Source organism: Amphiura filiformis, chromosome 20 (genome assembly GCF_039555335.1).
Source record: "Amphiura filiformis chromosome 20, Afil_fr2py, whole genome shotgun sequence".
In the NCBI taxonomy this organism is placed as follows: Eukaryota; Metazoa; Echinodermata; class Ophiuroidea; order Amphilepidida; family Amphiuridae; genus Amphiura; species Amphiura filiformis.
The window spans coordinates 41,438,497-41,463,824 of record NC_092647.1 but is presented as its reverse complement, the minus strand read 5'-3'; the positions used below and the strand labels follow the sequence as shown (position 1 = coordinate 41,463,824).

Genomic DNA, 25,328 nt, shown 5'->3' with positions numbered 1-25,328 from the left:
CCGGGACTCCCTATACCGCCACGTACAATCGCGCCGTCAGCCATGGGGAGAAAATTGGGGGTCCTTGCCGATTCGGGAGACGAACAAAAACAATTCTGCGTCTCATCTGAAGCATCTTCGTACTCGCGTGCTGGTCGCATCAAGTGCGTCTCTTAAATGCGCCCATCATCTATGTCGCGCTTGCATGACAACGAATGCCTCCTGGTTCTCTGGTTTTAATTCTGTGAATCCAGCACAATCTCATTTGCAGGTCTGTTGTGGGTCTTTTGTCATTTTTTAAAATTTTATTTTGAATGGAAATACTATATTACCTGCAGTGGGGGTACTAAAGTTTGTTTTGGTTAGGGAAGTGCTGTGGATAATCTGAAAGTGGTCCATCACTATACTAACTTTCCAAGAAATTTTGACCACAAGTGCACATTTTTTGGATAAATTACAAACATATTGCTACAGTTTTGCCCAAACTTAAAAAATTGTGCCTAAATTGGAATATTTTCTGAAAAAAGCCCCATCCTGAAACCAAATTCAGCTTAGAATAAAAATTCCTTTAAAAGGAATAGGGCGAACCAATGAATTGTCAAGATAAAGGTGTTGTTCCATATTGATAAGTCCAAGTAAAATAAAAAACATGTTTCACGTCCAGGTTTTTGAAAAAAAAAAAAAAGGAGGAGGGGCCTTTGTATTTTGTATCGCAGAATCGATGTAAATACCCATATTTAGAGCTATTTTAGCGTGCACAATAATGCCTGCAAAAAGGAGGAGGCCTCTTTTATTTGTTGTTCTGAGGGTAGGCCCTCTAATGATCTCAAAACCTTCCAAATTGTTTCTTGTATATTGGGAAGGCTATAGAAAGCATCTCAACTTCCTAGACATAATTTTTAAAAGTTCTAACTGAATTTCAAAATATAAAATATAATTGAAGAAACCTCCAAAAAGGAAGCGGAAGGGGCGTGAAACATGTTTATTTTTTTTATTTAGCCTAATGCAATATTACTTGATTTTCACTTGTCATCATTAGCAGAGGAGTGAAATTTTGATTGAAAGAATTAAACTAAGGGACGCACCATTTGATACGGGGGGTAGGAAGTTGAGGTCGGGGAATTTTTTGTCGCTGCCAAAGGCGGCGATTCTTTTTTCGTCACCAAGGCATGAATTTATTTGTTAATATCATGCATTTATACACAGTTAGGTGGGGAAGGTTTTTGTTTTTTTTAGAGTTGGTGGGGAAAGTTTTTTTTTGCTCATGTAGTGGGTGAAGATTTTTTGTTTTTTTGAAAACTTCCTACCCCCACCCTGAGAATCTAATGGTGCGGCCCTAAGAAGGTTTGTGTTGGAAGTTATATAAATAATGAAGAGACCAAAGAGAGCAATCAAATTAGGACAACAAAATAAAAAATAAATAAAAAACCCTACACCATAGGACTGTACGGTATAGCGGTACAGGCTACTTTTTAGTAACCCACCTTTGTAGGACTACACAACAAAATAGCCCTCCACCATAGGACTTTACGGTAAAATATTTAGAATGTATGCCAAATAAACAATGAATCACCACTCATGACTCGAGGTCAAAACCATTATGTAAATAAGATAATGGCCACTAAAATGGCTCACAGACATGAGTTCATTATTATGTAAATGAGATGTCATTGTTCAGTGTTTGCATGCGATCTCAAAAAGGGACATGTTGACATAACTTAATTGACTGTGTGGTTATAGTCTCATTAACAGATTTTATACGCTATAGTTGAACAGCAAGCACATACAAGCAAGTATTTTGCCAGTATTAATAAAACTATAATGAGGCTATTAATGTAGCCCAACTGTACGCATAAATCTGGCAATACCGCTCAGTCTGAGAGAAATGAAAAATATCTGTTGCAATTTTCTGATTTGCATAAAAGTAATGCTAGTTCATGGAAGTTGTAAAACAATTATTTCTTTTAATACAAACATATTCCTTGGTAAGACAACTTTATAGCACTGTTTGAATATCAACATGAAGTAGTAATGGCAAATTTAAATGGACACTATCGCCTCTGTAGTTTCCTGATTACATAGACAGCACTAATATTTCATTTTTATTCTGAAACGCCGTGAAGAAGTAAGTAGTACAAAACCCAGCGCAATATGGGACGAAAATCGCTTCGCGATTTTCGCCCAAAAGGGGTCATTGATGCATATTTGAGGCACATCCCTATACAGTCATTTGTACCAAGTAGCCCTTTGTGTATTCCCTGTGGCTTAAAGTGGTACAGAACATACACTACAAGATTCTTATTGCTGCCACCTGCACAGGTACACCATCCCCATGGTATCTGACTGGTGCACACAATGTACCTACATGTACACAGTACCAATACTGCTACTGTACAGGACCTACAAGCAGTGGTACATTATGCTGCACTGGTACTACACTGGTACTCCCCTGGTATTGCACAGTACCAGCCAAGTACCTTTGCAACATTGTACCTGTGCAGACAGCCTCAATATGAATCTTGTAGTGTAATTTACAACTTACATGTATTTCAGGTGTGTTAGATACTGCCAAGTCAGCATTCATTGACTGGCAATCTTTTCTTCCCTCTCCCCAAAACTTCCTTTGGTCTCTCACTAGATAACACATATCATTGAATTTGATCCAGTCTCCTCCACAGTCTTGGCCAATCACTAAAACAGTTAAAAGTATAAAGTAAGCATTAGTATCATGATAGTCTTCTACACAGCATTCATCACTAAATCCATCAATAAAAGAAAAGTAAATACATCACCATTAAACCTGTGCCTTAAGCAGTCACATCAATAAAGAGAACAAAACGAACAAAATAAGATTTTAAAAAGAGCAATAACTGAAAATTTCCAAACTATATTACTATTTCAACAACAGGTCATTATTAAGCGGTCATCACCCACCCCGGCACCCACCTTTGCACAGTATTTTTTTGTGGGGCCCGAGTGCACATCAGAATTTGCATTCTGAATACGAGGAATGTCCTTATGATATCAAATAATTTTGATTTTTTGAAATTTGTGTTATAATACAAATTTCATGGCAAATTATTAAAAATTTATATTTTCGATATTTAACAGTCTTTGAAGTAAACTTTATAAATTTAATGATATGTAAAAGTGTATAAAGCTGAGAGGAAAAGCCATCCATCATATGAAAATTTTGACCGTAGCACGACCGACATGCATTGGTGACATCGGTGCTGGTAGCAAATTCCAATAATTTTCTTTGCTTTACCTCAGTTGTTTGGCTCAAAATTTTATTAAAAGGGGACATATCTGACAGTAAAAGCTAACATTTTATGGAAAAGAAATACTGATCTATTTTTATGCAAATGCTACAACATGGCATAAGTGATCAATTTACCTGTCAGAATTTGTAGAGGTTTTTAATCTCTTAATATTATTTAACATTTATATGCAAACCTATCCGGCAACCTTAAAGAGGTTCTTGACTCTTTGGTAAACAATATACATTTAATCAATCATCCATCATTTTGCAACAATTTTATTTTTAGGCACCGATTAAAAGTCTATTGATACTACTTCACAATCCAAAATAACCACCGTCCAAATCTGTTGGTACCAGGCAGTAGCTAAGGTTATTGATAAGATTATATATCAACCTCTTATCAAACTTACCAACAAACCACACGTTTGTATTTACTTTTATATCTGATTTATCTGATGGTATAACCTCTGTGCCTGAATAATAATATGGCAATCGATGCAAAAACTGCGCATTTTACATATTTCTTGACTTTAAAATTTCCAACACCAGGGACTGCCTTTTGAGGAGAGCGAGAGCAATTGCTCTCTACTGCTCTCTTTAAATCTGATCTAGGAGAGTGATTTTTAGCTCTCCTTAGTTGACCATTCTCTCCTTACATTCTATTGTTTAATGCTCTAAACAGCTTCCTTTGAAATAAGCATAAAGAATATTTATATGTGACTACAATTACAAACATGCATAGCAGTGGTGAAGTGGTTCTTGTGATAATCTCAAAAGAATTCCAAGGTTTGTTTGCCATCTTTGTACGATATCGCATACCAGCCGTTATGTTAACACACTGGTTTTAGGATTTAGGCTTTCCTCACACACCATGGCACGACCTGATATTCATCAAAGGTCATCCGGAATCACAACAGGTGTAAAATTTGATAAAATTTGATTTAGCATTAAGGTAGGTTGGAGGATTCCCCAATTTAAATTAGCTTGGACAAATTTTCCACAGTTATTGATGTTTATTTACATTAATTGTTTTAAAAGTCAAACTTATTACCAAGTTTGTGCATTTAAAGAGGTCAAAATAAAAAAATAAACAAACAAAACGAAAAACGGGTCCTATAATATATTTTAACTGGTTTTTAAAAAAAAAAAAAAAAAAAACATTTTTGGCCCAAGAATTTTGTTGTTACGTTTAACAAAAAAGAAGTGGGCCAAAAAAAACGTTGTTTGGGATTTTGGGCCAAAAATGAACATTTTGGCCAAAATTTGACATCACAGATGAATTTACCAAGTCTGCGCCATTCTAAATATGTATACTTTTATTACTTTAGACCCATAATTCCAGGCTTAAGACCAACCTTAAGGGCACGGTCACCCACCTTTGCACAGTATTTTTTGAAATTCACAATAGGCTTGAAATACAAACTTAATGGTAAATTGAAAACTTAATGGTAAATTACATATGTGTGACAAATTATTTTCTCTACACCCACTTCTAAACATTACCCTAACCAGGCCCATAGCAGAATGTTTTGAGATTTTTTCAACAAAAAAGGGCCAATTTTAACACTTTTACTGAAAAAAGTGGACTGTGGTGAATTTTCCCTTCAAAAGGTTGATTTTCAATGTTTTTACAAATAAAGGGAATTTTTAGGTATTGTGGAGTAGCATCCCCGCACACCCCATGGCTATGGCTTTGACTCTTACAGCAAACACTGCCCCAATCAAGATAATTTTACACCAGTTTTTGGCCTTTTATTTTTCTTTGTGGACCTCCATTTACAAACAAATTTGAAAACAAATACCATAAACAACTTAAATTTAGTTCAGCTGATCAAAAATTTTTTTATTGAAAGTCAAATTAATCCCTAAATACATAAGTCTATTTCCTTGCCTGATTGCAAAATAAACACCCCAAACCACTCCTCTTTGTTCAATTTTCTTGTTTTTTATTATTTACGCATGTGTAGGCCTATATAGTGTATTTCTCACAGAGTCAGACAGGTCTAAATCAATCAAGTTGTACTTAAAAGGGCATTTCGTGATCCACAGCCTCATCCCCCCACTTTTCTCAAAAAAAAGTTGAGATTTTTATATCACTGGAAATCTCTGGCTACATAATGTTTATGTACAAAAAATATCTTGCAGATTAATTCGCTTTGCAAAGATATTGTGAAATTTGTATTTCGCTCTGGTATACCAGAACGAAATTACAACACATTGTCTATGGAGCAATGTAATACACATAATCATGCATAACTCGCAAACGCAAAATCGGAATCAACTGAAATTTTGGGAATAAGCTCTTTTAATGGATATCTACTGAAAAATGTCATAAAAAGAGGATGCTAGGATCACAAAATACTCCTTTAAATACAAATTTATTAGTCTACAATTGTCGTAAATTTTGTTAACACAAAACATAAAAACAAACAATTGTCATAAACTTTGTTAACACAAAACATACAAACAAACAAACAAACAAACAAACAAATAGAGACTTACCTGCAGCGGCCAAGGTGGCCAAGACAGCCAGCCTTAATATCATGGTGTCTATTTTATGTGTGTAACCCACTCCAACAACAGCTGTATAGCCTGACAATTCTTTCAGAAAAAAATTATCGATTCATTCACAGGTTCCAGGTGCAAATCCTAGCTATGATATGCAAAACAAATCAAATCTAGGATCATACCCGAATCAGTTTTAGGAGGTAATGGATCCTGAATTTTCCATGGAGGATATGTCACCTGCACAAAATGGACAGAGGGGTGACTGGATCTTGTGATATGCAGAAGTGGACTGGTTGATGAGGTAAAGGGGCGTCTTCAGGGAGTGTACATCTTATTGATCATATCAGCAAAGATGGAATCCTTGATATGAATCCTTGAGTAAAGGGGTGCCACTCTTTAACTAATAAGGTACAATCTTAAGACTATACATTGTGTGGGAGCATTTGTTTTGAAAGTTGCAGCAATTTAAACTGATTTCTTTTCTCTTTGTTGTTTGTTTTTCACTACCAACAAATTTTCATACAACAAGCATAAAATTAAAGCCATATATAATTGAAGACAGGATTAAAAAGACTAATTTGCGTATGATGTACTGTAAACCAGACAAAAAATGCCATACTGCGCAGGTCAGCAACCAATCACACCATGCCTTTGCCCTGACGTTGGACGCAAACTAGTCTTTAATTCGGTCTTCAATTATAGGAATGCTTGCCGAAGACGCCCTCAATAATTTTCATAATTCATATATTTACACGATTGTAACATACTTTAATAAACTAACATATGCTGCAAAAAACAAGTCTTCAGACGCTGTATTTGTGGCATGATCTAAGATTTTCAATAAACCAACATGTTCTGTCGTTTTATTCATACGATCGAAATATTAGTCAAACGCATACACAATGTTTAATAACACTGTACATACATAGTGTATGGGATGGTCATAACACATCAACAGGTAGTGGTGGCACCAGGAATTTTTCTCGAGGAGGGGGCATTGGGAGGGGGGAAAATGAATTGGGAGTGAATTTTTTTTTTTTGGGGGGCGAAATCACCAAATTTTGCCCAAAATTGCTGCAAAAAGTGGAAATTTGTGTAATTTTGGGGTTTTACCTTGAAAGTGTGTGTGGGGGGGGCAACCTGGGGCGGTCAAGAAAAATATTTGGGGAGAAAATACCCCCTTGACCCCCCACCCATAGCGCTGACACTGTCAACAGGACCGACCTCAGGCTGTTTGCAATCAATTGCACATGCCAGCTACTAGCCAATCCCACACTGCAGTAATGTTCATAGAATGTAAAGATTCATTTTAATATTTGCATTTCCCTTTGGAAATAACTTCAACAGGGGGAGTATGAATTTCAAATGGTATGAAGGCAGCTCCATTCATCCTGAAATTCCCAAAAAACTTTTTTTTTTTGACCCAAATTTTTCAATGTAACAAATTTTTTTTACAGAAATGGTTTTTTATTAATTTTTAAAAATTAGATAAAAATATCTAGGACCCATTTTTTTTTTTTTTTGAATTTTGACCAACTTCACTGAAAATATTTTTTTATGATTTTTTTGAAAATTTAGCATTTTTTGACCATTTTGGTGTGAATTTCTCAAAGTTGTTCAAAATTCAAAAAAAATTTTTATGAGCATTTTGGCCCGAATTCATCAAGTCATTGCCATTCTAAAAATGTATACTTTTATATTTGTTAGCCCAATAATTTAGCGGTTATGAGGCCTGAAAGTTTCCATAATTGCAGGATTAAGACCACAATTAATGAGGTTGAGTTTCAAATAGAGCTGCCAATGTGATCAATCCATTTGAAATTCATACTCCCCCTGTGGAAGTTATTTCCACAGTCTTTCACAGGGGGTAGTGTGGGTTTTAAATGGAATAGCCCATTCCATGTTTTGAATGAGTGTAGTACCCCTCTTGTTTCTATCTATCCTGGTTTGAAGTGATTCCTTAATCTGTTTACAGATGAATTCAAGATATCAACACTATGTACTGTATAATCCATGTGCTAGCGGACTCTCATCTCAACAAATTCACTATTTGTTTAAGGGATGGGGTATGAATGTTTGGACAGTATTTATTGACATTGGAGCACATCAGACATATCGAATTGCATTCTGAATACGAAGAATGTCCTTCTGATATCAAATAATTTTGATTTTTTGAATTTTGCAATGTAATACACATTTTATGGCAAATGATTAAAAATTTATATTTTTAATATTCAACAGTACTCGAAGTAAACTTTATAAATCTGATGATTTACAGCCTGTCTCAAAAAAAATTGTGCAAGTGAAAAGCGCCTCTCTGGCAATTAGAAAATACCGTTGTGACATAATGCTTACATCAACGTCAAGGGCGTAATCTTAGCTCTGAAATGCTGTTTGTTCTGTTCAATTTGCTTGTTTTAATCTCGAGATATGTTTAGTTAAAGACTTAACGGGTAAAATCACAATTGTGCCACTTTTACTAAGGAAGAGGGCTTTACATGTAACAGTGATAGCATCAAGTTTATCAAGAGTTCCTTCGTGAAATCAAAAGAATGCATCAATTACAAAATACAACATGTTTTTGACTGTTTTGACTGTTTTATCATGATGCAGGAATGATGATTAGGATCGGAAATTTAATTTGTATCCAGAGCCTTGTAAGCTTCATCAAGGCTATTCAACAAGCTACACTGAATTAAAATAATAATTCAGCGTGATTTTCAACCAGATTTGTTAGCAGCAAGGACGGACAATTGATGAGATTTTCCCAAATATTGCATGATTGACGGCATAAAAATCATCGTCAATCGAATTTTAACTTTTCAACAAATCATCGTCAAGACTGTGTCGTGAGGATTTATATTTATAGACTGAGAATTTTTACAAATATTGACGCCAAAAATTATCGCCAATTGAAATCCAACTTTTCATCAAATTATCGTCAGTGATTGTGTGACGTGAGATTTATGGTATCAGCGAGTGTCTGATAAACATTGGGTTCATCGAACTTTCGCATTGCACGCACCGGCTGTGAGTACGTGGGGAACTGAATTGTTTACATTGAAAGTTAGCACACATCGTGGTCAGCGCCGCCATGGGAAAGAGAAATCAGAGAGGCAGAGGCTCTAGAAATCAGAGAGGTAGAGGATCTAGAGGTGGTCGTGGGGCGCTAACAGAGAAGTACAGACAGGAAGAGTGCAAGCTCCGACAGGAGAAAGGCAAACTAGGGCCCAGGCGAGAGCAATCAATCAATTGGTTCAGGATAATGGACAGGAAAATGTGGTAGAAATACAGCAGGGCGCCGGACAACAACCAGAACCAATTCCATTACAAGAACGACCAGCGATGGTGCCTGTAGATGCGCAGCAAGTACCGGTACAACGACCCATGCCAATACCCGCTGTAGAACAGCCAAGACTAATGGCGGACCAATTATTAGCAGGTAATTTTGATCAGTCATTGCCAGTAATAGGCCATGTCAATACCGTGAATACGGACAATAGGCCATTGATTAATAATAGGCAAAATATCGACGGGCCAATCAATAATGTCAATAGTAGCAATGCTTTTGGTACAATCAATCAAGCAAGGCAGAATGTTCAAGAGGGCCAATCAATAACGCCACTTTACTCAATAATGGTAGCGCTTATGGTACAATTAATCAACCAATGCAAAATGTTATGGCTAATTCTAGTATTGCTACTTCAGCAGTAGCTTTATCAAGCGCCGAAAGCCAATCCAAATGTCATAAATAATGCTAATCACGCTAGTAGTAGTAGGCCTAATGCAATCATTGCTGGTAATGCGTATGGTGCTTTAAATAGCCAGGTGGGGCAGCAGGTTAACGCTAATAATGCTCCAACAGTACCATCTGCGTTTATACCAATGCCGGTACCAATGTCAAGTACAAATATCAATTCACATGCCATGTCTCATAATGCTAATGTGGCTACTAATACAATAGTCAATGATGGTAATGCTATAAATGTCGATATGAATGTATCATTGAGTGACCAGCTTCGATATGGGGTCAATCCTTTAACATCAGTATGTAGTCCATTGGGTAATGGGATTCCACAGACAATGAAAACAAAAATAATTAATGGGGAGTACGTGAGATCTGGCAATACTTTTGGAAAAAAGTAACCCAAATAAGCGAGTGGAGGAAGATCATGACCTATCGTTATCAATCAGTGAAGGGGGAGGATTGTATGGAAAAATGCAAAGCCAAAGAAATATATTACTTCAATTTATGCGTGGACAAACGATTCCTCATTTTTACTTCTGTATTTTTAGAAGCACACCTCATCGTGCTCAGGAGTTATTGAAGCATATGCAGACAATTAGAACTGCGGCTTCCAGATTTGGTGGGTGGGGTGGCGAGCTATGATCAACAGTATAGAATGAGGCAGCAAAGGCACCCGCAAAGTTCTTCGGCAGTGTTAGATTCAGAATTATGGGCTGTGTATGTTGCCGTGCCGGGGTACCCACATTCAATCCAGTATACGGGTAGTAGGTTTTCTAACCAGACTGTTAATTCTTCAGCAGTGAATTCATATACAAATTATCGGGCGGTAATTTTCGAATTTTCGTGCCAGGGGACAAGTCAAGGCGGGTTTCGCCAGCAATACGTTGGAAGAAACTTTGCAGCCGCAAGTCCAACCGCACACACACAAAAAAGGGGGCAATGTGTGCTTTGATTTCAACAAGCAAGGATGTATCAGAAGAAACTGCATATATATCCACAAATGCACACGCTATGGGACCAAAATCATTCAGCAACACGATGCAAAAAATGGAGCAAGTAAATTGTGTAATAATAATTACAGCAATGCTATCACAGGTCCAGATACCAATTGCACATGTTGCAAGTATCCATCCCCAATTAAATTAAAATCTCTTGTTCCTTTATTAAACCAATATCCTGATGTGTCATCAGCAAAAATACTTAAAGAAGGATTTTCAGATGGATTTAAATTGCATTTTTTAGGGAGAGGGTAGCAAGGAGGCTCAGAATTTACCATCAGTGAGGCAATTTCCTGATAGGGCAATTGAAAAACTTAACAAAGAAATACAAGCAAAAGCGAATTGCAGGTCCATTCACTGTGGGCCCGATGGAAAATTTAATAGTTTCACCAATTGGTTTAGTACCGAAATCAGAACCAGGAAAATTCAGACTTATTCAACATCTTTAGTTTCCGGAGGGGGGGTCCATAAATGATGGAATTGATCAAAAAATCTGTAAGGTAAAATACGCAAGTTTTGATGTTGCAGTTAAATTAGTAGCAGGAGTAGGAAAGGGGGCATTAATGGCCAAAGCAGATATTCAATCAGCATCTACGCTTTTACCAATCCACCCGGATGATCTTCAATTATTGGGCATGAAGGTTTTAGATCAGTATTACGTTGATAAAGCTCTGCCAATGGGGCGCCATGTTCACCGCACTATTTGAAAAATTCTCAACTTTCATTGAATGGGCGGTGAAAAAGCAGCGGTACTGATAGAGTTACACACTATATGGATGACTTCTTTCTTACTGGGCCGCATGACGGAGTGCGATATAAGTCATGCGGTCAGCTCGTAAAATGTTTTGAAAACGCTTTGCGAAAATTTAGGAGTTCCGTTGGCGCCAGATAAATCAGTAGGCCCAGCAACAAAAATTACATATTTAGGACTGGAGATTGACTCAATAAAGCAGATCATTGCGATTCCTCAAGACAAGTTAAAAAGCATTCAGGTGAAAATCAGTAGCGCCTTAAAATCAACGAAAATCTCGTTGAAGGATTTACAATCCGTGATAGGATCCCTTTCATTTGTTTGTAAGGCAGTGTCCCCTGGCAGCGCGTTTCTACGGAGATTAATAGATTTGACATGCGGGGAACAGAAATCGAGGCGTAGAATAGAATTAAATCAAGGGCAAAAGAGGATTTGAAAATGTGGGTCTTATTTCTGGAACGATTCAATGGCATGATTATAATCCCTGACCAAATATGGTCAGGGGAGGAAGATTTGCAACTTTTTACAGATGCCAGCGCAAGTATTGGGTGTGGAGGCTATTTCAGAGGCAAATGGTTTCAAAGTAAATGGCCAGATCAGGTTGAAAAGCATTCTATTGCGTGGTTGGAATTGTTTCCAGTAGTAGTGGCGATAGTTTTGTGGGGGGATCTGCTAGTAGGAAAACGAATAATGGTGAGATCAGACAATCAATCAGTAGTGGCGATTATTAACAAACAAACGTCAAAGTGCCCAAAAATAATGACTTTGGTTCGTTTTTTTACACTACAATGTTTAAAGTCAAATGTTGCCTTTTTAGCAAAACATATTCCAGGCAAACGAAATGACATTGCGGATGCGCCTCACGCTTTCAGATGGAGCGCTTCCGAGGATGGCGCCAGAGGCAGAGGCAGAAGGTATTCAGGTGCCAACATTTCTTTGGAAGATTTAGAGCGTGTAAGCCAGCAATTGCTGAGGGCATCAATGACAACTTCAACATGGGATTCATACAGAGCAAGTGTCAACTCATTTTTAAAATTTAGAGATCAATTTCAATTGGGTCAAGGTTGGCCAGTGCCCCAGAGTCACTTAATGGCATTCATTGCATATCTTGTAGTAGAAAGAAAGTCACCAGCAACTATAAATTCAAGAATGTCGGCATTAGCTTTTGTTCACAAAGTCAATGGGTGGCTAGACCCAACAGATAGTTTTGTAATAAAAAAGATGAAGGAAGGTGCAAGCGACAAAATCCTCAATGTGATACAAGGCTGCCTATAACACCAGCGATATTACAAGCGCAATTTGTTGGAGAAATTACCATCTGTTTGTAATTCACAATACGAAGTCTTGTTATTTAAAGCAGCTTTTCTTTTAGCATTTTTTGGGTTTTTAAGAGTAGGGGAATTCACAAGTCTTAAAAAATCAGGCGACATGTCAAGAATTTTAGCAGTAGAGGATATTTCCATTTCACAAACAGCACGAAAAGTTCTAGAGGCTAGAATTAGATTTTCGAAAACGACCAAAGAGGGTTATCGGTTAGTTTGAAAATTGAAAGTTCATCAAGTTGCCAGTTATGTCCAGTAAAAGCTGTAGAGGAATTCCTCAGGGCAAGGCCTATCCGACAAGGCCCTCTTTTCATTCATTTTTCGGGTGATCCGTTAACATCATATCAATTCGAGTGCAAGTTGAAAAAAGGCATTAAGCTTGTAGGATTATCCCCAGCCACTTCAGCTCACATAGCTTTAGAATTGGGGCAGCCACTTCTGCTGCATTAGGTGGGGCTTCAGAAGAGGAAATCAAAGAAATGGGCAGATGGAAGTCATCCACTTATCAATCCTATATTAGGCCGCAATTGTTGATAGATTCCGCACAGGTTTTTATTTGATCGGAAAGACTATTTAATGGGTATCAGAAAATGATAAGTAGGCCCAATCAATGCATGCTGAAAAATGTATTAATAATTATCAATTCATTTTAGGTACTTCACCTGGAAAAAGTGATGAAACTCTCAACACAGGTTAACCAGATGAAAGGATGGATTAAAATAATACCAGTTGGCGATATATTAATTATTAAGCAAAAATTTTGTCTACGTACTTCCCCTGGACGATGTGACGAGAACTTCTTTCAATGGATAGTATACATACAATAGAACATGTGTATTAACTTTAAGATTCTATTTTCATTTTATTACAGGTAACTCGCCATGAATTGTGGGAACTTCTCTCTACATATATGTAATCGTAAGGTTGAGGCTTTAAGCCTCATAAATTTTCAGTTTCACTCATTCTCTTTCTCTTCCATGCATAACAGAACGATCCATGCGCACTTGGATACTAGGGGACAGCATCATTAGACGTGCGAAATAAGAACACCCAATTGCATGGTGGTGGGGAATGCTATTGGGATGGCAAACCTGGGGGGCAAATTTCATGCATCATAAGTAGATTAAGATGGCTACTAGGCCAATACCAATTCCCAACCACAATTATCTTACATATCGGGACGAATGACATATCCAAAGCAAATTTAGGGCAATTAAGGAGTAGTATTACAGAAATGTTAATGACAATCAGACAGCTACTTCCATTCACGAGAATCGCTTTGGTCTGATATATTGTTTCGCTGGCTTATTCTCTAGAGAAACACAGGGGGCAGGGGTTCAAGCACCAAGAATCTGAACCAGCATGCTCATAAAGTATGTAGAGAAATGCTGAAAGAACGCACACATCGTTAGATATAACGATGTGTTGCACCCTGATCTCAACAATGCTGATGATGATGGGCCAATTTACGATTACGATTGCACCCATCCGACACCAAGGGGCCTTTTGGTTATGAGGCAGCAAATTGCCAATGCCTTGGTAGTCTTTAACAATGATCCGCACATCTTCGCAGCACCTCCAGGGTCAGAGAATTCAGATATTTAAAAACAAGGGATTTGTGCTAAATTATAAAAAACGGGGGGTTAGCGAGTTTCTAGCGTTTCAGACTAGAAACTCGGTTTGGAGGGTGATGGCGGATCATTTTCAACATTCCATATAAAAAATTACTCAAATTATAGCCTTATAAGGCACCCTTGCTTGTTAAGTATAGTAATTAATCAATAATGATTATCTTTATATCTATATCTATATATAGGTTATTTTCCTACAAAGCTACAAGGATGCTCGGGAACATCTCGCGGGCTCCAGCAAAGGAAAAGAACAAATCTTGAATTTAAATATGCTTCTAAGGCTTCAGCGTTTTGCTTTTAAAGGTCCTTGCTTGTAAGCAGTTTCCTTACAATTTGTAGCGTAACTCACCCTATCAGCTTTTGCTCAACATTTTTTGCTTGTAAGCAGCTTCCTTACAATATATAGCGTAATTCACCCTATTCAAATCATATTATGTGCCCTTTTAGGTACCTCATCTGGAAGGCTATTGGCCTCATGTAGCATCACACAGTTCCGCTTGCTTTTATTTACCGGGTATTCCATATATTTCTATTTTCCCAATTTTGCATCTTTTGTATGCTTAACGCTTGCTGAAGCCTTAGCCATTTTGCTTTTATATATACGATGAATTGTTGTTGTCTTGAATATTATTTACATGTAAAGGATTTTTGCAATTGGCAAATAAATGCCTGATCCTAGCGGAGGGCTGATGTGTGGCAAAATGTGATATTTTTCCCGTCTCTCCTTTCTTGGTCTTTGGGTAATACACATTTTATGGCAAATGATTAAAAATTTATATTTTTAATATTCAACAGTACTCGAAGTAAACTTTATAAATCTGATGATTTACAGCCTGTCTCAAAAAAAAATTGTGCAAGTGAAAAGCGCCCTCTCTGGCAATTAGAAAATACCGTTGTGACATAATGCTTACATCAACGTCAAGGGCATAATCTTAGCTCTGAAATGCTGTTTGTTCTGTTCAATTTGCTTGTTTTAATCTCGAGATATGTTTAGTTAAAGACTTAACGGGTAAAATCACAATTGTGCCACTTTTACTAAGGAAGAGGGCTTTACATGTAACAGTGATAGCATCAAGTTTATCAAGAGTTCCTTCGTGAAATCAAAAGAATGCATCAATTACAAAATACAACATGTTTTTGACTGTTTTGACTGTTTTATCATGATGCAGGAATGATGATTCTCTTTTCCACTTAAAAGAGATTAAAAGATAAATAAATGTTTCACATTCTGCTGTAAAAATTAAATACATGTGCATGTCAATGATTTTATCATGGTAAATACTGTTCTCTTAGTCACTTAAGGTTATTAATTATTTTAAACTGTTGTGATATGATAGTTCACAGCATCTTACTAATGGTAGAAAAAAAAAAAAAAAATTGCATTGCTCAATTCATAGCGAGCGTGTAGAAGAATTAAAATATCACAGATATACTTTTATAGGTGCTGCGGTTCTTGAGTTACGTTAGAAGAGGGCTGAAACAACAACACTTTTGTAAAACGTACATAACTAATTAACAACAATAAATTAAGCAAGTTTGCAGAGTATACGATTTGTAGAATGAACTTTTGCAAAATATCAAGGTGTTAATTTTCAATAATATATTGATCTAGATAATGAAAATCGATTTTTAGGTTGCTTCGACCAACAATACCTCGTCTACCCTTAAGACATGTTAAAAGACAAACAAATATTGCGCACTTATAGATGTTATAGGTTAATGAACGCGTATTTCTTGTTGGGAGAGATATTAGACAAAATAATGCACGCGTGCTGGTGTTGATGTGTCTAATGCATGCGCCCCGAAAGGGGGAGTGCATTAGACGCATCAACATCAGCTATCACTGATTTACATCTCTCTTCCCTAGTAAAAGTGGCACAATTGTGATTTTACCCTTTCGTTGTTAAATAAACATATCTCAAAATTGGAAAAAGCAAATTGAACAGAACAAATGGCATTTGATAGCTAAGACTGCTCCCGTGACATTGATCTAAGCATTATGCCACAACGGTATTTTCTAATTGCCAAAGAGGGCGCTTTTCACTTGCACAATTTTTTTTGAGACAGGCTGTATACTTAAAGTGTATGTAGGTGGGATGAACAGCCGACAATCAATTGAAAATTTTGACCTTTTGTATTGAAGATATGGATTTTTTTTCCAAAGCACCCAAAAAATTAGGCCTTTTGGGAAAAAAAAATCCATATCTTCAATATGAAAGGTCAAATTTTTCAATTGATCGTCAGCCTTTCCTCCCAGCTACATATACTTTACGAATATATCATTAGATTTATAAAATTTACTTTGAGGACTGTTATATATCAAAAATGTAAAAAATATCAAATCTTTATAATTTGTCGTAAAATTTGTATTATATCGTGAATTTCAAAAAATGAAAATTATTTGATATCAGAAAGACATTCTTTGTATTCAGAATGCAATTCGATATGTCTGATGCGATCTCATGCCCCACAAAAAATACTGTTGAAACGCTCAAAACACTCATTTTCAGATCCCTTAATCACAGATTGATGGCTTAATTGTAAGACTGTTAGGGTGAATTTCTCGATAGGAGTCTTCGTAAGCCTTAGGCTTAAGGTGGCCTTGAGGCTACTAAGCCTAGCCCGCTCTTGAAGCCCGAGTCTTAACTGTAGCCGGATTTCTTGAACGCAAATTCAACCTGGTCTTAGTGGCCTTGCAGGCTTAACGCTTGACAACCTCGTCCCTTTCTACCAGCGACTAAATTGTATAGGCATTTGGAGGTAGATGTGCATAAGCTGTTGTCCTTCACGGTTTACCAGACTAACAAGGTTACTAGCAGCGCAAAGACTAGCCTAGACCGGCGGTCTTGTGCTTGGGCTTACACCGTACACAACTTGATGCAAGACTAGTATTTTTTCTGTTTTTGTGTCATTTATGTATTATTTTATTTCCACTTTACTTTATTATGAGTCCTGCTTGCTCATGAATACTTCTATACTTTTTACTCGACTCATTAATTTTTCTTTGCATTTCAAAAAGGGTCAAACTGCAAGCCTACAGAAAAGGAAACTTTGATTCCCCTAAAAGTAGGCCTAAAGCAAAAATTGTTTCACACTTCAAACAAATCATACGTAGGTTTGTCAAAAGTAAAACATTATTTAAGGATAATTTTGGTGCAAAAACAAAAACATAACCAAGCATTTGGCAACCATCATGCGTGCTATCTATTGCTGAAATGTTCATGTTCTATTTGCGAATTTAGCATGAGTGCATAGTTTATGATGATGATGATGATGATGATGATGATGATGATGATGATGATGATGATGACGATAAAAGAAGTTTTGTTTCTTGATCATTCAAACGCTTTCAAGAACTGTTCCTTCGGGTATGTTAACTAAACAATTCCGCTTTTGTTCACAAATATAATCATTATTACCATCAGCATGCCTCCGAAAAAGTCGCACTCAGGCAACAAATGTATAGGCCTACAGAATTGAATTACTGCATATTTTGCAGCCACTGTTTCATGTCATTGAAAGCAAGGCGTCCGATAATAAATTTCAGGCAAAAAAGAGGAAAGCATGGGAGCAAATTCATGTGGAACGTCAACATGGTCAATGTTTTTGGACATGTCAAATATGGGGGGGGGGTCTTCTTGTAGCAAAATATTGTAAGGTTAGCAATATTTGTTGAACAGGAAGGAGAGGGTTGCTCCTATTTGTTGACCGTTACAAGTTATAGGTTCAAACAGATTAGTAAGCCTTAAAACATTGCCTATACTGAATCAGCTGCGCGATTTAGTATCCGAATACTTCAGAAAAGGATCCTTCCTTTCCTAAAGACGCCACGACAGCAAGTTGACGTCCGAAGATTGCGTCTCGCTTTTAATTGCACCCCTTGGGCACCGTTGTTCCAAAAGAAAGTTCAACATTCAAAATGAGTAGGCCTTATAGCAACAGCCGGTTTAACTGACTCGAATGAACACTAAAATAAAATGGTGAAATGTTCAACTAAATCGAACAATAATTATTACTTAGGGGTAGGGGCCTACTCTATGTTGAATGAAAGACAGCATCTGTTTCGATTTCTCAAAAATATGAAAGAAAAACTTTGCATTACAAATTTAAGCAATTTGTCAATTGAAATAGAACATGGCTTACGACCTAAGACCTGCTCTGAGGCAGGGCCAAGAAAAGCCGCTGTAAGCCTGGCCTAACAGGCTTGCATAGACTACGGCTACAGAAGACTGATTTCGAGAAATGCAAATTTTACCGAAGCCTGGGGCTAATCCTACAAGCCTGGCCCACAGGCTAACGAAGCCTCGAGGCTGTGGTAGCCGTGCTTCGGGGAATGTGTTTTCAGTTAAGCCTGGTCTTACGACCTCTTAAGCCTTGAGGCTAGACTAGCCAACTGCTAAGCCACCCGTCGAGAAATTCGCCCTTAGTGTTTGGCTAACAAAGCATTTCTGAACAATGTTTTATAAATCATCATCTATCTATCATATTTATTTAAAACTCAACAAGAATGACTACTGACATTACTGTTAGTGTTCAGGCCTAAAAAACTGTTTGATTAGTGTAACATAAAAGAAAATTAGGGTAGGTAGGTAGGGATTTTTTCTTTTAGTATAGTCAAGGACATTCTCTGTGATAAAAAGTTAGCAATGCAAGTTTTAAAGCTGCAAATTGTGTTTGATAAGGCCTTGGATCTTTTTTTCTTCTCTTTTTAAAATAAAATTTTTCATTTCCTTTTTTTAAATTCATTAAATTTGTTTTTGCAAAAAGAAAAAGAAAAAGTCTAGGGTCAGGCCTAATTTTAGGGTAGGTGGGGCTACGCCAATGAAACAATTTTTTAGGCCTTATGTTCAATGCTGATTTGTCTGGCTTTTAATTATGTCTGTAGTAATGATGTCACTTTATAGTTAGAAGTTATATAGTAAAATAGGGAAAGTAAATATTTATGTGAAACAATATTTTTCTTTAATGACTGATATGATTTTGTTGACATGCAAATGACAAAAATCAATGCACTTGCCCATGCATCACAATGCACTCCAAAAGGGTGTATGCATTGATTTTTGTCATTTGCACTACAACAAAATCGTATTCAGTCATTAAAAGGGCATTTCGTGATCCACAGCTGCATCATCCCCCCACTTTTTTCAAAAAAAGTTGAGATTTTTATATCACTGGAAACCTATGGCTTCATAATGTTTATGTACCAAAAATTTCTTGCAGATTAATTTGTTTAGCAAAAATATCGTCAAATTTGAATTTCATTCTGGTAAACGAAATTACAACAGTGGCATATGGAGCAGTGTAATACACATAATCATGCATAACTCGCAAAAGCAAAATCGGACTCAACTGAAATTTTGGGAATAAGCTTTTTTCGTCAATATCTAGTGAAAAATGTCATAAAAAGAGGATGCTAGTATCACGAAATCCTCCGTTAAATGCACTTAAAAGACATCTACAACTGCAAATGATTTGTGATGGTGCAAGTATTTAACATTTTCTATATTTTCATGTCCAATGGATCTAAAAGACATGTACAACTGCAAATATATCACATGATTTAAGTTGGTGCAAGTGTATTACAATTTTATATATTTTCATGTCCAAATGCACCTAAATGACATCTACAAGTGCAAATATATCACATGATTTGTGACGGTGCAAGTATATTACAATTTTATATATTTTCATGTCCATTAAATGTACCTAAAAGACATCTACAACTGCAAATATATCACATAATTTGTGATGGTGCAAGTATATTACAATTTTATATTTTCATGTCCAAATGCACCTAAATGACATCTACAACTGCAAATATATCACATGATTTATGATGGTGCAAGTATATTACAATTACAAGTCGACTGACGAACGCCGGCTTGTTCTGTCTTTTTGTTAATTATGCCGACGACGAACGCCGGCTTGTTCTGTCTTCTTCCAATTCTTTCTTTCTTCTTCTTTCTTTCTTTCTTTCTTCTGGCAACCAATCAAAATGCTCTAGCTCCGCCAGGCATTGACCGATTTCAACCATATTTGACCCAAATAACCAATGGGTTAGGCAAAACCTTCCATTTGACTTTGACCTGGCTGTGACCTATGACCTTGACCTTATGGTCAAAAATGTTGATTTCACAAAAAATGCTACTCCTTCCACAAATTACATGCAATGATCATGTGACTCATGCATATGAATCAACATGTGGCAGTGCTTAAAACTTTCTAAAAAGAATTGAGGTCAACGGTCATTAAGGGGTCACTTCCGGTCAAAATCTGAAAAATTTGTAAAAAATATTCAAAAATCACTGTCTGTACAAATTACATAGCAGAGAGTCGCCATTAACACACATGCATTGCTATTAGCCAGGGTCTTTAGGATGTCTACAGTTTGGGGGTCAAATGTCATTAAGGGGTTACTTCCGGTCAAAAAACAAAATTATCAAAAATGTTCAAAAAATTTTTATCTCAAAAGATAAACAGACCAGAATAATATAACCATCACACATAAATCAGTGTTCCCTGATGTATGCATGGTATTTTCATTTTGGGGGTCAAAGGTCATTAAGGGGTCACTTCCTGTTTTTAGTTGAATAACTTTAAGAATTTTTATCTCAAGAACTAAACATGTTAGAATTTTTTTAATTAAAATTGGAACAATGCATTTTGTCGGTGTATAGAAGGTTTTTTTTTCATTGAGGTCAAAGGTCATTAAGGGGGTCAAAAGGTCAATCAAAATTTAAGAAAATCAAAATTCATGTATAAGTTCCCATTAAGCTGCAATTCACCAGGAATCTTTCTTATGACATCCTAAGCACAATGCAAGAGCAGTTGACCCCATCCGTGACCCAAGGGTCAAGTTATAGGGGTCAAAGGTCAAATTTCGAAATTGGTCCAATCGAGCTCAAATTCAACAGGAATTATTCTTACGACATTCTAAACATGTTAAAAATATAATAATATTTATGACCCCAAAGGTCAAAGTTTAGGGTCAAAGGTCATTAAGAGGGTCAAAAGGTCAATCAAAAATTTAAAAAATCAAAATCCATGTATAAGTTCCGATTAAGCTGAAATTCACCAGGAATATTTCTTATGACATCCTAAGCACAATGCAAGAGCAGTTGACCCCATCCGTGACCCAGGGGTCAAGTTATAGGGGTCAAAAGTCAAATTTCGAAAATTGGTCCAATCGAGCTCAAATTCAGCAGAAATTATTCTTACGACATTCTAAACATGTTAAAAATATTTATGACCCCAAAGGTCAAAGTTTAGGGGTCAAAGGTCACATTTCTAAATTGCTCAAACTGGACCCATTAACAGGTCGGCTTGTGTGTCATTTGACTTTGACTGGTTACTCTGCAACTCCTCCTGATGAGGTCACCCGCAGAGGGTAGTGAGGGCGTACAGAGGAGCTTTCTAGTAGTCTTTTGGTGGTGTTTCTCTTAAGTGTGCTGTTACTTGCTGCTTGAAATTGTCCGTTGTGGCTATGTTAATCAAATGTTCTGGGATGTAGTTCCATTCTGCAATGGTGCGTGGGAAGAATGATTTATTGAAGCAGTCTTTCTTAGCGTGTGGTCTTACAAAGGCTTTACTGTGTTGGAGACGAGAAGGGCGTTGGACTGGCAGCAAGAACTTCGACGCCGGTATGGCCAATGCCGATCATTCACGATCTTGTGCATCATGGTTAGCCTAGATGCTTGCCTGCGTAGTTGTAAACTATCCCATTCTAGTTTGGCAAGCATCTTGGTTACGCTACTGTATGGTGAATAATCTCTGCATACGAATCTCGCTGCCCGTCGTTGGACAGCTTCAAGTTTATTGCATAGATCACCGGTGTACGGATCCCAAACCGTTCCTCGTACTCTAGGTGCGGTCTAACAAGACTTTTGTAAGCAGTAGATTTCAAATCAGTGGGGCAGGAGGGAAATTCCTATGGATAACACCTAACACTCTATTAGCTTTGGAAATGGCAGAATTTATGTGGGTACCCCATTTCAAGTCATGAGAGATATTGACACCCAGGTATGAGTGGGATTTAAGTTCTTTAAGGATTGATTGACCAAGTCTATACTGATGAGTAGATTGTGTCTTGGCGTGTGATATTTTAAGCACAAAGCACTTATCAGGGTTAAAATGCATTTGCCATGAGTGTTGCCATGTGGATAATGCATCAAGATCAGACTGTAATTCTGAGATATCATTGTTGTTTTTAATTGGCCGATATAACACGCAATCATCGGCGAACAATCTGATTTCAGAGGAGATGTTGTCAGGGAGATCATTCAGATAGATCAAAAACAAGAGGGGTCCCAAAACGGTGCCTTGGGGCACTCCCGATTTGATGTGGACCCACTTGGAATGTTCTCCATTGACAACAACCCTCTGAGTACGTTTAGTTAGAAAGTTCTTTATCCATGTGTGTGCACTACCTGTAATACCACAAGTTTTTAACTTATGGAGAAGGCGTTTGTGAGGGACAATAACGAACGCCTTTGAAAAATCCATGATGATCATATCCAAAGGCGTCCGACAGTCCAGTGATTTGGCCAAGTCATGAACGGTGAGCAACAATTGGGTTTCACATGAGTGCATGGACCTGAACCCGTGTTGTCTGTTTGTAAGAATATTATGTTTGTCAAGGTGGCGCATTATGTTGCTGTGTAGTATATGTTCAAACAACTTACAACATATTGGCGTTAATGAGACAGGTCTGTAGTTCGATGCAAACGCCCTGTCCCCTTTTTGTGGATGGGTGAGATGTTGGCCGTCAACCAATCTTTTGGTAGCTCTCCAGTATGCATGCTTTTGTTAAATATACTTGTGAGTGCTGGTGCCAACTCTTCGGCACATAATTTCAGGATCTTCGATGGCAATCCATCTGGGCCGGGAGCTTTATTCTCCTGAAGATCTTTTAGGAGTTTAATGACTCCGCTTTTGAGATATATGAATGTCTGGCATCGGTGGAAGGATTCTTTACCGTGAAATTGTCCATTGGTTTCTCGGTGGTAAATACAGATTCAAATTGTTCATTTAGAATCTCTGCTTTGCCAACATCATCTGAAATGAGCTGGCCCTGTTTTTTAAGGGCTTGTATTCCAACATTGTCTTTATTCAATCTCTTCACGAAACCCCAGAATTGTTTTGGGGATTCGACACAGGTGGATCTCACCCATTTCCAGTAAGATTGGTTAGAGGCTCTCTGGGTTTCTTTTCTGATGGTCCGAAACTTGTCCCAGTCATCCTCACTTCCAGTGGATCTGGCGTGATTGTATGCCCTTTGCTTCTTTCTCAACTGGCGAGTGATGTTACGGTTTATCCAGGGAGTCCTAGACCTTTTTGAGGTGAATTTGGTAGGAATGTTTTGGTCCATGCATTGGAAAATTCCATCACGTAAATCACACCAATCATCCTCAACTGATGAGTCATTCCTAGAGGCTATGTTCTGGCTTAGCTCCTGTATGCTTTCTTTCAGTCCACTGACGTTGGCTTTTTGGTATTGGTATAGTTTTCTTGGTTTTTGTTTATTGTATTTTGGCTTTGTTTGCATGTCTATCATTGGTATTCCATCGTGATCACTTACTCCAGGTAGGGTGGTAATACTGTTGACCAGAGTGGAGTTGGACGTAAAGAAGAGATCAAGTATTCTTCCGTCTCTAGTAGGTTCTTTCTGTAATTGCTCCAGGTTAAATTGATTCTTTATATCAAGCAGTAACTCACATAAGGCCACATCTCTAACACCAGTCGGGACTGAGTTACTTTCCCAGTCTATGCCGCCTAAATTAAAGTCGCCTCCCAGGCAAACTGTGGTCCCTTGGCTAATGTTGATGCGTGCAAGAGACGATCTAAGTTTTTCAAGGATGTTGGGGTCGGCCGGGTTAGGGGGCCTATAAAAAGCACCAATCAATATGTTCTTACATCCTGCGAGCTGGATTTGGACCCAGATGATCTCACAGTCGGTATCCATCTCGATTTGGTGGGTGCCAATGATGTCATTTCAAGCAGTGCGACGAACACCCCTCCTCTAAGGGATCCACCTTTCCTATCCTTACGATAAGCAGTAAAATCCGTGGGGAAAACCTCGTTGTTGGAGATGGATTCGTTGAGCCATGATTCTGTACCAATAATTACTTGGGGTCTGTATGAGTCCACACAAGTATGCAAACTACCTCTTTTAGCTCTTACACTTTGGAAATTAATAACCAAAATTCTCAGGTTGTCAGTTTTAGCTTTTTTGATAAAGTTTTTTGTCTTTGGTTTGTGAGAGCGTTTGTCAATTGGTGATGATGTTGCGTTGGGTGGTCCCAGCAGCAGTTCACCTTCATCATTTATTGATGACAGGCTACTGTAGCTATTTGATGACTCAAAACTGGAGCTGCTGAAGAGATGGCCATCAGAGTGGTTTGTGTCATGTCTCGCATGACTTTCTATATAGCTCTTGTTTTATATATTTTCATGTCCAAATGCATCTAAATGACATCTACAACTGCAAATATATCACATGATTTAAGTTGGTGCAAGTGTATTACAATTTGTATACATTTTCATGTCCATTAAATGCACCTAAAAGACATCTACAATGTATATCACATGATTTATGATGGTGCAAGTATATTACAATTTTATATATTTTCATGTCCATTAAATGTACCTAAAAGACATCTACAACTGCAAATATATCACATGATTTGTGATGGTGCAAGTATATTACAATTTTTATGTATTTTCATGTCCATTAAATGCACCTAAAAGACATCTACAACTGCAAATATATCACATGATTTATGATGGTGCAAGCATATTACAATTTTTATATATTTTCATGTCCATTAAATGCTCCTAAAAGACATCTACAAAGTATATCACATGATTTATGTTGGTGTACCGTAAGTATATTACAATTTTTATATATTTTCATGTCCATTAAGGTAAGTAAGGTAAAGGAGACGATACTGTATAAACAGTGATTGGAGTGCCCATCTCTCTTTCATTGGCGATTGGGCCAGACTACTCCATGTAATGTTGCTATAGGGGGATCGCTACACCTCATCTACAGCGAGTCTGTTACCTTCCCAGCATTTAAGAATGCTGGTATCCATTTAAACACCTGGGTGAAGAGGAGTAATCGAGATAAA

At 37.3% G+C, this 25,328-nt stretch overlaps 2 protein-coding genes across 2 annotated transcripts in view; both read right to left on the bottom strand.

Moving 5' to 3' along the window:
- The window catches only part of LOC140142330 (macrophage mannose receptor 1-like), a 57,147-nt gene extending 51,361 nt beyond the window's left edge, over window positions 1-5,786 (bottom strand). Inside the window, exons 1-3 of the mRNA XM_072164299.1 lie at window positions 5,744-5,786; window positions 3,652-3,714; window positions 2,522-2,670 (exon numbers count right to left, since the gene is read on the bottom strand). Coding sequence (XP_072020400.1) covers window positions 2,522-2,670; window positions 3,652-3,714; window positions 5,744-5,786 — 255 coding nt within the window. The remainder of the gene's footprint in view (window positions 1-2,521; window positions 2,671-3,651; window positions 3,715-5,743) is intronic.
- A 17,321-nt stretch (window positions 5,787-23,107) lies between these two features.
- On the bottom strand, window positions 23,108-24,160 carry LOC140142329 (uncharacterized). The gene has a single exon (XM_072164298.1). It carries the CDS (start codon window positions 24,158-24,160, stop codon window positions 23,108-23,110), a length of 1,053 nt encoding a protein of 350 aa, XP_072020399.1.
- Window positions 24,161-25,328: the final 1,168 nt, after the last annotated feature.